Source organism: Thalia democratica, unplaced genomic scaffold (genome assembly GCF_965202585.1).
Source record: "Thalia democratica unplaced genomic scaffold, ktThaDemo2.hap1.1 HAP1_SCAFFOLD_764, whole genome shotgun sequence".
Taxonomy (NCBI): Eukaryota; Metazoa; Chordata; class Thaliacea; order Salpida; family Salpidae; genus Thalia; species Thalia democratica.
The window spans coordinates 593-14,565 of NW_028139737.1; the positions used below are offsets into that span (position 1 = coordinate 593).

Here is a 13,973-nt window from a genome sequence, read left to right on the forward strand (position 1 = left end):
TGCATCAAGTATTTCTCCTTTATTACTTTCTGCACATATCCCTATTCTTTTTTCAGTACTTTTTTACAATGTCCTCTAATTTTAGAAAATCATTTCCATAATATATAATATTCAATGTTTTTCCATATACAACTGAACAATCCTCTAACTCGACTGTTATTTCATTTATGCAGTAAAATTTTTTATGTGCGATAAGAAAATTAAATAACTCATTTTTTATAGCTTTGAATTTTCTCTTTTCTCTCTTTATTTTATCTTCATCATCTTTAATTTCCGTTAATGTTTTAGCTATAACTAGCAAGAATTGCAAATACTCCCAAACTACCTTAGTAAATTGATTTTCTGTAATATCGACTTGTGCATTTTCTTCATCTTCAAAACTGTTTAAGAGTGATAGTTTATTGACTTGTGCATTTTCTTTACCGGTAGACATTATTGTTTTTATTATTTGTAATACGTTATTATTGCTGTAAGATATATTGTATTTGTTAGTGACACCTTAAAAACTAACAAATTAAAGTTAAATTGAAAATAGTAAATATACTACATAGTTCCGTTAGTTGTTCTATATTTTAAGTTGTTTAACTTAAAACCTTTGATTAATTTGTTTAAGTCTTTTGTCAATTTTAAAATATGGGATATAATTAGTTGCATTGTAGTAAAGTTTAATAAGTGTAAGGCATGTAGAGAAAGTTGTTTATTTGAGACAAAAGTTCACGGAACTCATTATTACATCAATTAAGTGACTTTGAAAATATCATTGCAAGTTTTGTAAAAAAATGTCATTATTTACTGAGTTGCACATTTTTATAAAACCTGTAATATGAGTATTTACATAACTTAACTCGGATTACTAAAAAAATTGAAAAGTTAATCCTAAAAAAAAATTCTTTACCAAAAATTTCTTTATGTTTGTTTTGATATTACAAATGATAACCAGGTTTAAGTAAGTTTTTAATCAACTTTTAAAGAATTTACTGCAACAATATGAATTTTTCTCGAACGTTTTAAGAATTAAATGTCAACAATTCAAAGTTATGAATAAAAATCATGATTGTAAATGTAACAAATAATCAAAACTTTCAATTTTCAGGCTCTAATATTTTAACGAAAAAGTTTCGTAAAATAAAAATTAAGTCCGTTAACAAAAATAATATAAAGAATAAAGTTAATACTGTTAAGTTATAGAATTTTTGACTATTGTTTTTATTTTACTTAAGTATTATAAGGCAAAATGTATATGAAATATAGATTTTAAATATATTTCTTTTGTATGTTTTACACTAAAAGTTTCTTTTTAAACACAAACTCATAACTTATTACATAATTCAGTTCATAACAGGGGCGTCGCGTGGGGTGTTGCACTGCCGCAACTGCACCACCTTGAAATTTTCTAAGAAAAAAATAAGTATCTATAACGTTTTCGTTATTTTTTTGAACGAAATCTCTTTTAAAACTTCAATTTTGAAAACGACCATTTTGCCCACTTCACTGCCGCAAACTCTTAGCTGACTGCCGCAAATGAACTCAAAAAAGCAAAATTTCTTCAAGAATTACCGCAAAATCAATATCTTGCGGTAAGTAAGCTAAGTTGAAAATTCCCTAAAACAGGACATGCTTAAGTATCATCTACAAGCTATTGTAAACATAAAATAAAAACAAAGCAAGCTACTGCAAAGGATTAAACTTGAGTTTATGTACCCACATGATTTTTTAAATTTAACAGATCACTTCTATTAAAAGATTTGTCATAAATTGCATATTTTGAAAAAAAAGATAAAAACCCTAAATCACCAAAGTCTTAAAAATTTTATTTTTTATTTTAATCTGCATACATAAACTTAACTATAACTGATTATTGTTATCATAAAGTTAATATAATAAATAATAAATTTCAAGTTCTGAAAAAAAGAATTAAGAAGTTTATTATAAACTTCTAGTTCACTCTTACAGAAAAATATTTTAGATTTATATTAAATAAAAAATAGTATTATTGAAACAATCACATATTTAAATAAAGTAAATAGCCTTAATTTAGAAACTTTGATTACATAGAGTAGTTTAAAATTTAAGGAAAATTTAGTCTACCTCTACTTTATATAACTTTTGGTTTAATTTTTTCATAAACAAAGCAAAAATTTTAGATAAAATTGTTGAAACATGGTTGCCTTGCCTCATAATCAGGATAACTTAGAAATGTTAAAAACTCAAGATGACCCAAGATAAATTAAAACAGACCAAATTAGAAAAATATTCAGGCTGACTATAGCAGTTTTAATTTTTACTCTGAAAATAACAAGGTTATTTAAAATTAAAAAATAAGTGTTTTACCCTTATGGCCACATGAAAACTAACTAACCAAACTTTTACTTCTATAATGGTTACATATTTATAAATTATCTTTAAAATTCTTGAAAAGTTCAACAGCCTCACAACTAAACTTAAAAAAGTTGAGCTCCTGAGAAAAATACTGTCATCAAAATGAAAAACAAATAAATATTAAATAAAGAAAAGATACCCTTAAAAAACTATTGAATTTTAAACCTCCAACAAAGAACATTAAAATTAGAAAAAAGTTAATAAAAATGTTAATGTTAGTAAAAAAAAAAGTGCAAATTACTGTGGAGTAAGGAGGGAGGGTGTATAGGCACTTTTTTACATGTTGTTCTTATTTTAACTTTTTCAGAAAGCTAATAGTTACTCTTTAATAAACTTGAAGTTTCCAATTAAACTTTTAGTTACAACCAGTCAAAGCCAGAGAGTACAATGGTTTATTATACAAGGAGCAAACCAAAACAGCAAAAAATACAATTTTACTGAAAACCTATATTCTCCATCATTTTTAAAACAATTTTTAATTAAACTTTTTCATCCTAATTTTTTTAAAACTTTATACTTTTGTTGAAGAGGAGTTTTCAATTTTTAAGTATCAATATATATTTTTATATAGACAAAAAAAAACTTTTGTTATAACTTTTTTTTTCTTGGTGATTTAAATATCTAATTTAGCAATTTTTTTGTTTTATAAAAGGAACATCTAAAGATTTTGAGGCCAACTTATAAAAATAAGATATGATTTTAGTGATTTGATTTATTTGTTGTTTGAGTTTATATTATAAAAATAAGGATTCATTTGTACCTCTGACAGTGAATTACCATATCTCAAAAATTTTAAGAATTTTTTATATTGATAAAAGATGACTTGTAGTTAAATTAAAACTGTATAAAGTAATTTCAGTAAAGTAATTCTAAAGTAGATGTTAAGGGCATAAAGGGGGGGGGGGGGTAAAACATTTTTTTAAACATTGTTTTAGTTTGTGCCTCGCATTATGAACCTTTTGTTGCCTTTGACTTTGACCGGCTATATCTTAAAACATATACTGAATTTTTAAAATCTGTAAAAAGCATCGTGTAGCTTAGTAAAAACTACATAAAATAAGATCAAGTTGTTTCATCCCCCCTATGCCCTTAAAAGCAAAGCTTATCTTCAGGTGTAGCAAAAGTTCAGTTGTTTTCAAACTTGACAGTAAAAACATATTTTTATTAAAATAATTGATATTTTTTTAAATTCTGCACCACCTAAAAAAAATACCACGCGACGCCACTGGTTCATAATATATTTTATTAATTTATTATAATTCATTATATAGTTAATATACTATATATTTTAAACACCTATATAAAACATTTTTATTTTTTACACCCGACTGCTCTTTTCTAAACAACGGTCAACTATCTTACTTGCAATATGCAAGTTATATGCAACGTAATATATATGCAGTTTAAGTTGTGGTGTTTTTATATACGGCGCTGTAATTTATCTACTAATCATGGCTTTATAAATAGTTTAATTTTTTGTGCTTTGTTTTAAATTTTCAATTTTTATTTGTTATTCTTATATCGTTTCTAACTTTACTGTTGTTATTATAAAGATTTAAGCATTATAATCATTTTAGAAACGCATATTATTTTCCAAGTTTTTATAGCTTTATTACCTTGACTACTGATTAATTTATTAATTCAGTCATTAATGTTTGTTATTTTACTTCTTTTTATTCACAATAGATTACTTATTATTTTTCAAAATAATTGCAAAAGCTATTTTAATTAAAGTATCTTACTACTCTTACAAAATTAAAGAACAATTTACCTAGTTTTTAGTGAAGATAAATATCTTACTTTATTTTTAATATATAAAAGCGTAATATCGTGATGTAATTGTTGGAAGTTTTTTTGAATGATTAGTAACGATTAAATATTTTGAGTCAGTATTTCTTGACCTTCATGTGAGTTGCTTTATATAATGATTTGTTATTTTGTATTTTATATTACTTTATCTAATTTAAACTCAATGGTTACGAATATTATATAGTTTTATTACCGTCCGATTTAACAATATGTATTGTTTCTGCTATAAACCATAAATATACAATATTCTATAGTATTTAATTTTATTTTTAATAAAACACCTACTATAGCTTTTATTTATTGCTTATAATATTTTTTTATAGAGCTCCGTTGAAGTGTGTTAACCCGTTAACTCACAGAAACATTTGTTAGTGTAATAAGGAAAGAATAATGTTTATTTGTAGTTTTTATAATATTTCTTACTAAATTCCGAACAACTTATATAAATTTTGACATACAGAAAAACAACACTTTTATGTTTTTAGAAAAATTAAGTCAAACAACAATTAAAGTGGAGAAAAACAAATTAGCAAAAAATAATTCTTAAAGTTTACGCATTAGTAAGATACCTAAAACTAGTAAAGAAGCAATACCTGAAATTACTAACCTTCGAAATCCAAAAATTATTTGAAAAACTTATTTTTTGTCAAATATTTAAAGAAGTTAATGTAGTTATAATATGAACTTTAAAAATATTGTGTTTCAAACATAAATCATTTTCCAAGTTCTGCATTCAGAGCTCTCAATTTAATGCCTTCTAAATTTTCCAAACGTTATATTGAAATAATTTTTGATATAATGGAATATAGTCTGCAAACATATCAGGTTCTTTTTAGTATTTATTAGTTTAGAAATGTTCAATACTAGAAATCATAAATAAAAATTTACTGTTTAGTAATAACTTATTTTAGTTTAGTATTTACTAAACACAAGTTATAGTTTATGTTTAAATAAATTTCTGGTTAATTACAGTAGTATTAAAAAAAAAACTTTTTGCTGTACTTTTAACAAAACTTACAACAAATTAACTTTTAATATTTTTTAGATATTACTAGTGTTTTAAAATTTCATTTTCATTAACAGCTTTCTACTTCACAACAAGAAATTTAAAAAAAGAAACAGTTAGAATCATAAACAAATGTAATGAAGGAAATTATTTAATAAGTACTACCTACTTTTTTATTATAGATATTCAGTAAATAAAACAAACAGCTATAAAATACTTTGTAAACAAATATTAATAATAATATGTTTTAGTCATATATAGTTATACATGACTAATATATTTTATTAGTAACTACCAATGTTCTTCGCTTAATACTGTAAAAACTAGATTTTTTTATTCTTCTCTTTGATATTTTTATATGTTTAACTTTTTATTATTTATTTTTTATAAAAAAAACCTATTTTGCTTTTTTCTATTTTTCTAAATTTCTATTTATTTTAAATTACTTAAAAAATGTATAGTTGGATAACTTGTATATTTTACATGACAAAATAAAAAGAATGACTAAAACCTTCTGTTTATAATAAAAAAGCATATTGAAACTATAAGAATTTCAAAATTATTAAAATGCTTATATAATATTAATAAAGTTGTGTTAAACTTAAACAAGTTTAACTATCAATTTCTTAAACGTCATAAGTTAGTTGTAGTACTTATTTATAATGGTACAGTAATATTTTGTTTCTATCATAATAAACCTCTAATAAATTATTAATAAAACATGTTTAAACTAAACTAAAGAATCAAACTTTAAAAAAATGTTTGAAAAACATAAAATAAACTAATTTTATCTATTTTATTTAGATTATAAAAAGAAAGAAAATTTGAACAATACAAAACTACTTTTTATTTTGTTTATTGAAAAAAGGTTTAAATCATAACAACATGTATTTTTGCAACTAAAACAAATAAAGCTTCTGCTATTATTGTCAATTTGTGAACAAATTTGATTTTAATAGGCAATTTAATTTTTAAAAGCTTTAGCGACATGATATTTTAGATGATTTGCTTTAAAAGTAGCAATAATGATTTGTAAACTTATTTATTATATAGTAGTGTTTGAAAGCCTTGTTGTAATAATTTTAAGATCTAAAAGCAAATATTTTAAAAACACAAAGTCAAATAATATCATCTTAACTGAAAAATTGACAGAGTGAATTACAATTCCGAAAATTAAACCTATATGTATACTCAACAATGATTTAAAAATAAAAATTATTTAAATTTTGCTAAATATAAAATTTAAAAACATGATTACAAGTCTTAAAAAAATAAAAATATACTTGTTATCGCATAAATTGTCCTGTACAAGATATTCAAAGGTATCCGTGATGTGCGACTCGATAATCGAAAGATTTTTTCGTGCACCAGGTCCTTGGACCAAATATTTTGAGCGCCCTTTTATGTCGTTCAATAAACTTTAATGAAACTAAACTTCTAATTTCAGATTGTATATAAAACAAATTATGTATAAACTACGTTTTTCTTGAAACTGTTACAACTGTATGCAAATTTAAGTAACACAATAATTAAAGTAAAGGTTTGTTTAAAATGATAAAATTTGTTAAAATCAAAACATGTACTTATATTATGTATCTCTTAAAGCGTATCCCTTTAAGATAATGCATATCCTTCTGTTGTAAAAACCAAGTGGTTTTTATCAGTCATTATCAAAAACTTAATGTATAGAGAAAAACTTAATACTTCAACTAATTTCTCATAAGTTGTATGTCTGATAACAGTAATAAACTTTATAAGTGTTTACCTCTGCACAAACATTATTGATAAGCAAGAGTTAAGTGTTCATTAAAACTAAATTTTTTTAAATAACTTTACATATATATTTTTTTAAATTTTTACTATCTAGCAGGGACGTAGCTAGCTCAAAAAAGTTACGAATCTGCAAAAATTAAAACAACTGAAATAACAAGTCTTAGCGGGAACACAGCAATTTACACTACCTCTAATGTTATTGAACTTAATCTGAAAATATTCAGTTACGTTAATATATCAAAAAAAGAATGTTGAAGTACGAGTGATTTCTGTATACAAGGCAATTTATTTTGCTCCACACGCCCTATGACTCTTTATGTCATACCACTTGCGTAAACCCAGAAAATATTCATTAAAATAAGTTCAAAAAAATTACAATTTAAATCAAAAAACATTTATATTGTTTTCAAAACCAAACCACTTAACGTAGTCAATAGTAACAACAAGTTGTGCAAATTTTTGTAACATAAAATTGAATGATTTTGCAATGCAGCTTTTTGACAAATTAAAGCTTTAACTCGCTAAATGTTACAATTTGGATGTATTTCATTCGTTTAGTTTTTACGACACTAAAAATGCTAAAGAGTACAGGAGTGCATAACTAAGTATAAATTAATACTAAAAGCTAAGAAAGCAGAGTCTTTTCAAGCTGAAATAAAAGCAAGTTTTTTCGCTCGTAAGTATACGTTTCTGTAGACTTGCGGAAACGTACCAAGCTACGTCCCTGCTATCTAGTAAATGAGCAACAATGCCATACAAGCAGCAAAGCTTCTTTTAATTGGTACAGCAGAGTCAGTTGTTACTTATATGAATGTTCGATATGTACTAATGTTAGTGAAGCTCACAAAATAAAATAAACTAAAAAGTGTACCACAGGAGTTTTATTAATCGTTAAAAACAAAAGTTACCTTTTTATTACTTTTTTGGTTTTAAAAAAAGAAATAATTATACTTTAAATTAGCTACAGAGTTGCAAATCCTCAAGACAAAAAACAATAGGGAGTTATCAATATTAGTTCAAATTACATTAAATTAGATGAAACGAAATTAATTATTGCAAGTTTTTAAATATACCATAACCAAATTTAACTTTTTTAAACCAATTCGAATAACATTTATACCTAAAAATACAAAGTTTTTAGCTCAAATTTTAAACCATGCCTAAAATGTATAAAAATATTTAAAACTAGTGTGAGTTTTGAAAAAAATAAACAAGTAAGCCTTTTTAACTTATATAAGTTCTAGGTTAATCTTTAAAGTTTTGTTACTATTGGTTAAAATGCTAGTAAAGCTCAAAACAATATTCACAAGGTAATTGTTAGTAGCTTATATTAACTAAGAAACTTACTACAGGTTTAGTTGATATAATAATTACAGTTTAGTTTTCTGATCTCATATGAGTTCTGCATAATAAGTAAGGATGTATTTTTCATAGTATGTACCTCTTTTAAACAAAAACCCTTTAAAGAATAAAGAAATAGCCGGAGTTACGTCAAAAACTTTGAGTAATATTAGTTTGTAAATCAATCTAAATAAAGTATTAAGAGTAAATAAATTTACTATTAACAATTCTTTAATATTTTCTCTTGACTTAAAAGTTTAAGCAACGAGCTAGTTACTTCTTTGTTTTAGTTTGCTTAAATAAATATATTTTAATTTATCATGACAATTTTAGGATATAAAGAACTATTTCGTAATAGAACTTGAATTCATAAAACTGATGGCTGAGCAAAAACTATAAACAATTTGCTACTATTTTTTTTTATTCATTTCAATTAACTAATTTAAGTCAATGTTTTTAACTAAGTTTGTAATTTTATTTACTTTGTTAGTAATATTTTACCTCTAAGTTTGTTAAAACTATAAACTCTTTATTAAAACGTAAATTTTTAAGTAACTTTCTTCTTCTTCGTTTTTTAAGTAAAAAGTAAACTTGTTTAAATTCATTCATAAAACTATAATGTTCTATCTTAATAATGAAAATTACCCAAATAAAAAAAAAAGTATATGTTATTTATATATAAAGAGATATATTAAAATAAATGTCTTGCGACATTCAAAGTTTTTTTAAAACTTGTCCTGAATTAAATAAAACATGTATTTTTAAAGATCATTTTTGTTCAGTTTTTAAATGTTGACATCTAAAACAAATTCTCAGTTAACGTAACTCTAGTTTTAAACGTAACAAAAACCTCTTTTAAAAAGTAACCAAAATAAATTAGATTCTTTTAACTGTAGTTTATTCTAAAACTTTATCGCCCAACCCATGTTACTTTTGACATATTTTAAAAATAATATTAAAATAGTATGTTTTTTAAAAAAGGTACTTTCAAATTATTTTTTCATTTTATTGACCTTACAGTTTATTTTTTCAGCTTTTAGTAAATATGTCAACAGTTAAAATATTTAAGGAGAACATTGTTACTGACAAAAGTTTAAATTATAATCTAAAAAAACTAAACTTAAACGCAAATGAGTATGATTTTATTAACGATAGTTTTTTTTATAACTACTAGCCCGTTAAAAAGTTTCAAAGACGATTTTCAATTAGAGGATTTTTGTATTTATAAAGTTAAAGCAAAGTTGTGTTGGTTAAACTTCAGGCACTTTCTCTCGTTTGACTGCAAGAGTTTGGGACAACCAAAAGTCAAGCATACGCACAAAGATAACGTTTACTGTTACTGTGTATGCAGTATTCTATCCGGATCCAGCCAGATTTTAATTAAAAAAGATCCAGATTTGGTAAGCTCCTAATTTGTGGATTCGGTAGATCACTGATTGAAAATATTCGCTTTATTGTCGTGCAAAACGAATTGATTGTCTTGTTTATTGACCGCTATTTGTAGCTTTTAAGATAAAAAGGCTTCATTACATTTCGATAGAGACATTTGCAAATATACTAGCTAGCTAAGTATTAATGCAATTAAGACAATTATTTGTTTCTTACGCCATGGAAAACTTATAGCTAATTTTTTTAAATGTTAAAATAAATCTTAAGAGGTTCTAGTATTGATTTTAAAATTTGTTTGAATTAGCTAGTTTAGATAATACTAAAGGCAAACAAACCATTAGAAAATAACTAGTTTATTCCGCAGTCAAAATATATCGTCTTTCAAAGTTGCATAAATACATGATAAATTCTAAGATACATTCTAAAATAAATTTAGAACAGTTATAAATTGAAATATTCAAGTTAACTTAAAGATCAAAAACAAGTTCAAACTCACTTAAAAACCAAAAATACCCTACAAACTTTTAAATTTTTTTAAATGTTCTTACTAAACTATTAAACAAAAATATTCATATTTTTGATAGCAGACTGATGAAAAAAATTTAAAACTTAAAAAAACTATAAAAATATAGTTTCAAACTTTAAAATACTAAACTTTGAAAAATTATTATAATGTGTTTAAGGCTTGTAATTGCTTATATGTTATAAAAACCTACATTTTATACAACAATGCAAAAAATAGTGTCTTATTTCTAGAAGTATAAATAGCATAAAAAAGAGAACTCATTAAATAATTATTGGTTTATAATTAGTGTTGTTTTATTGTTTGAGACAGCAAACGAAGAAAAAATACAAATGTTTTTACTTTATACATTTTTATCAGTTTAACTTTTTAGTATTATAAAAAAACTAGGTAGCACAAAATTATAATTTCCTAAAATTTCAATTTTCTAAACGAAACTTCCAATATAGTAAATAGTTTTTAAAATCAACACAATTACAAAAGAGTAAAACCTAAAGAGCTTTTATGCAATCTTCACGGTTGCCACAAATCAAGCTGAGAAAAATTTCCTGACTTTTTACCAACATTTTCCTGATTTTTCTAAACCAAACTCTTAATTTAAACTTATTCTTAAATACATAATCTAACACTTAAAACTATATAAAGCTTTTGATCTTATTTTTATACAGGTTAAAACAACAGTTTTTTTGCTAAATTCAATCATCTAACTTCCATTACATAACTCGAACTATCTGTGTATGATTAATGTATTTGCAATAAACAGCTCTATCAGCAAAATACTTATATTATAACCTTATAAACACAACTTGTCCAATATTATTCTAGCAAGATGTTTTCAAAATGTGGTCCAAGGCCAAAATTTATCATGTATGATGGTTTTGTTCGGGCCATCTGACATGACTGTGCTATTGCACTGTAAGGAAACATTTTTTGTTCAGCTACGCCAGTTTGTTACACGAACTAGCTGAGTAATTGTGCTTGACAGTGTGCAATGCCCATAAAATTTCAGAGGTTGTGGTTTGTGACTTACTTACCAAACCTATTGATAGGCTTACACCACTGCTCTCACAACTTGCTACTCTGCCGCTGCTCTCACCACTAACCCCACTGGAGCTTGATCCAGCATTATAGAAAAATTATTAGATTCAGTGAACTCCTGGCCTTCTATTTCTATGTTCAGCTCCATTCATATGTACAGTGAATGTTTTTCTTCCCCATATTTCCTTCATATTTGACAGTGACAGAGTACATGAACAACATTTGCAATTAAACTTTTGTGTATATATCACAGTTTCACTATGTAAGTGTCCTTGCTACAGATCATCAATACTATAAAGCTTACAAAATCTACTTGTTCAAGTACGGTACTTGTTCAACATGTTAATAGAAAAATTTTGCAGTTTTATAAAGGATATTTTACTAATTTATACCAGATTAAGGCATTGGATATTAAATAATTTTGTAACTTTTTCTGACTTTAAAAGATTTTTAGTTAATTTTTACCTTTAAAGGCTTTGGAAAATAAAGAAATTCGTAAATTTAAACTGACAAATCTGACTTTTTTTAAATTTTATCAAATTTCCTGACTTTTTTTCAAAACCCCCCATTTTTTTCCTAACTTTTCCTGACTTTTGTCGTTTTTTCAAATTTTTCCTGATTTCCTGACCATGTGGCAACCCTGAAGCTTGTCGAAAGAAAAAAATCTAAAATAACTGAAGGTATGTGCTTATTAACAAATATTTCAAACGACTCTGATAAACGTAGGAATAAAATTCTTAAAAAAATTTACTAAAAAGCATAAGCAGCTAAACAAACCCAAACTAAAACCCTCAATTGAAATTCAGAACCACGTGCAGCATCAAACGACGTTGTGTTTGAACAGCACGTAGTTGGCCATCGTGTGGTTGCCCGACTGCCGGTATATCAAGCTGAGGTTGAAGGCGATCTCGTGCCGGAGGTCGAAGCTGTCCCCGCACACCGCGTCGACCACAGCGGGTGGTCCGCACTTCAACGCGTCCTCGTACATGTGCACTGCAAAGTGGTTCAGCCCGATTTGGTGGAAGGCGCGCCCGATGTTGTACAGCGACTCCTGCTTGTTGTTCCGCAGCTGCCATTTCAAACATTATACAGGTTTTTTCAAGTTTTATTTGAAATATCATGTCAACTGGCCTTTAAGGTTTATAAGAAGGAACATCATTACTTGAACGAAGGATATTTTGTGAACTTATTAAAACAGAAGCTGACTCATGATTTTAATTTTAATAAAAATTTTTAAGTAGTTTTTATTGTTATTGAATGCACGAAGTTAGATTTATGTTTGCGGGTATTTATATCCGAATGAAATTAGTGCAGAGTAAAAACTGTACTTAAAAAAAAAAACCTTTACATAGCTTTTATTCATCTTTATTAATTAACCTAACAATGAAATATTACAAATAGCTTTGTTTCATTAATTTAAAAAACGTCAGCTTTTAGACTTTATCAAAACAAATATTCGAGCAAGAAAACTAAACATTGCCATTGAGGATCTTCAACGTGATAAAAAATTTATCAAAATAATCAAACCTGGCAATACTTGGCAAGGAGTGCGAAGGCTTGTGCGACATAAGTGTGCTTGTTACCGCAAGTTTTCTGCGTGAGTATGTGGCAGTAGCAAATTCCCACTATCAAATGCAGTTCAGGATTTTCTTGCTCCTGCAAGTATTCTTGTTATTTATCAGGTAAGTTTATTCGTTAGCACTGATGAAAGTTGGCTTAAAAAAGCTACGTACATTTTTTTAAATGACTATAAAGATATTTTTTAACTCTAAAAATCTTACCTCAAGTTACACATTCACTACTTTAATACATTACACAAGGATACTATTAAAGTTTCAAAAATTTATGAATTTTAAATATAAGTAAAAGAACGAGTTTAAAAAACTAAATACTTTTAGCTTTTCTCAGAAAGGAATTCAAGTTATTAATAACGTTTAATAACTTACTTTTTAAAACTTTACTTGGTTTTTAATAAAATATATTACTGAGTTTTATTCTGTACTATTTTGTTTTTGATAAGTGAAAATTTTCAAAAACCAATAAAGTACAGATACATACACAAAAAACTGACAAACTTCTTCTAGTAGTTCGATGTAATAATTAAGTGCAGGTCTGAAATTAGAAGATGCAATATCTCCATGAGCGAACATGCTTTGAAGCGGGTAAACTTTCTTATCTTGTACCTGTAATTGTATACTTGCTTTTCGTGAATGCTTTAAAAAAATAGATTAATCACTTTGTTTTGCTAGTAATAAACTTTGAAAATATCACAAAATATAACATATCATTATGGAGAAAAATTTTAGTTTACTCTGCAAATAAAAAGTGGTAAACTTAACTAGTCATTAAAATAACACTTTACGTTAGCACAAAACAAAAAGGTCAACATAAGTTTACTTACTATAAAAAGCATATTTGTTGTAAAATCAATCACTATTGGAATAAAATATTAGATAACCAATACTGGGATATAGATATTACTTAATAAACACGAAATTATTATAAATAACAACATCAAACGCACAATACATTTCTGCTCTAATATTTTTTACAAATACTGACCACCATGATTCTGTGGAGGAACTTGCGGGTGGACATAAGCACCTGATAACTGTGAGACAGCCTGGTGACTACCTGATTGAATATGTTCCACACGTGGTTCTGCACCGACGACTGGTCCTCCTTCTTCGATAAGATCATCTTCCTTCAATTGAT

The 13,973-nt window shown here is 25.9% G+C and overlaps 1 protein-coding gene across 1 annotated transcript; it reads right to left on the reverse strand.

Annotated features, from left to right (window-relative positions):
* Positions 1–10,527: 10,527 nt before the first annotated feature.
* On the reverse strand, positions 10,528–12,993 carry LOC145846995 (general transcription factor 3C polypeptide 3-like). The gene is made up of 3 exons (XM_082953481.1): positions 12,988–12,993; positions 12,786–12,914; positions 10,528–12,327 (listed from the first exon to the last, which is right to left on the reverse strand). Exons 1-3 carry the CDS (start codon positions 12,991–12,993, stop codon positions 12,079–12,081), a joined length of 384 nt encoding a protein of 127 aa, XP_082809607.1. The 3' UTR covers positions 10,528–12,078.
* Between the last annotated feature and the right edge of the window lie 980 nt (positions 12,994–13,973).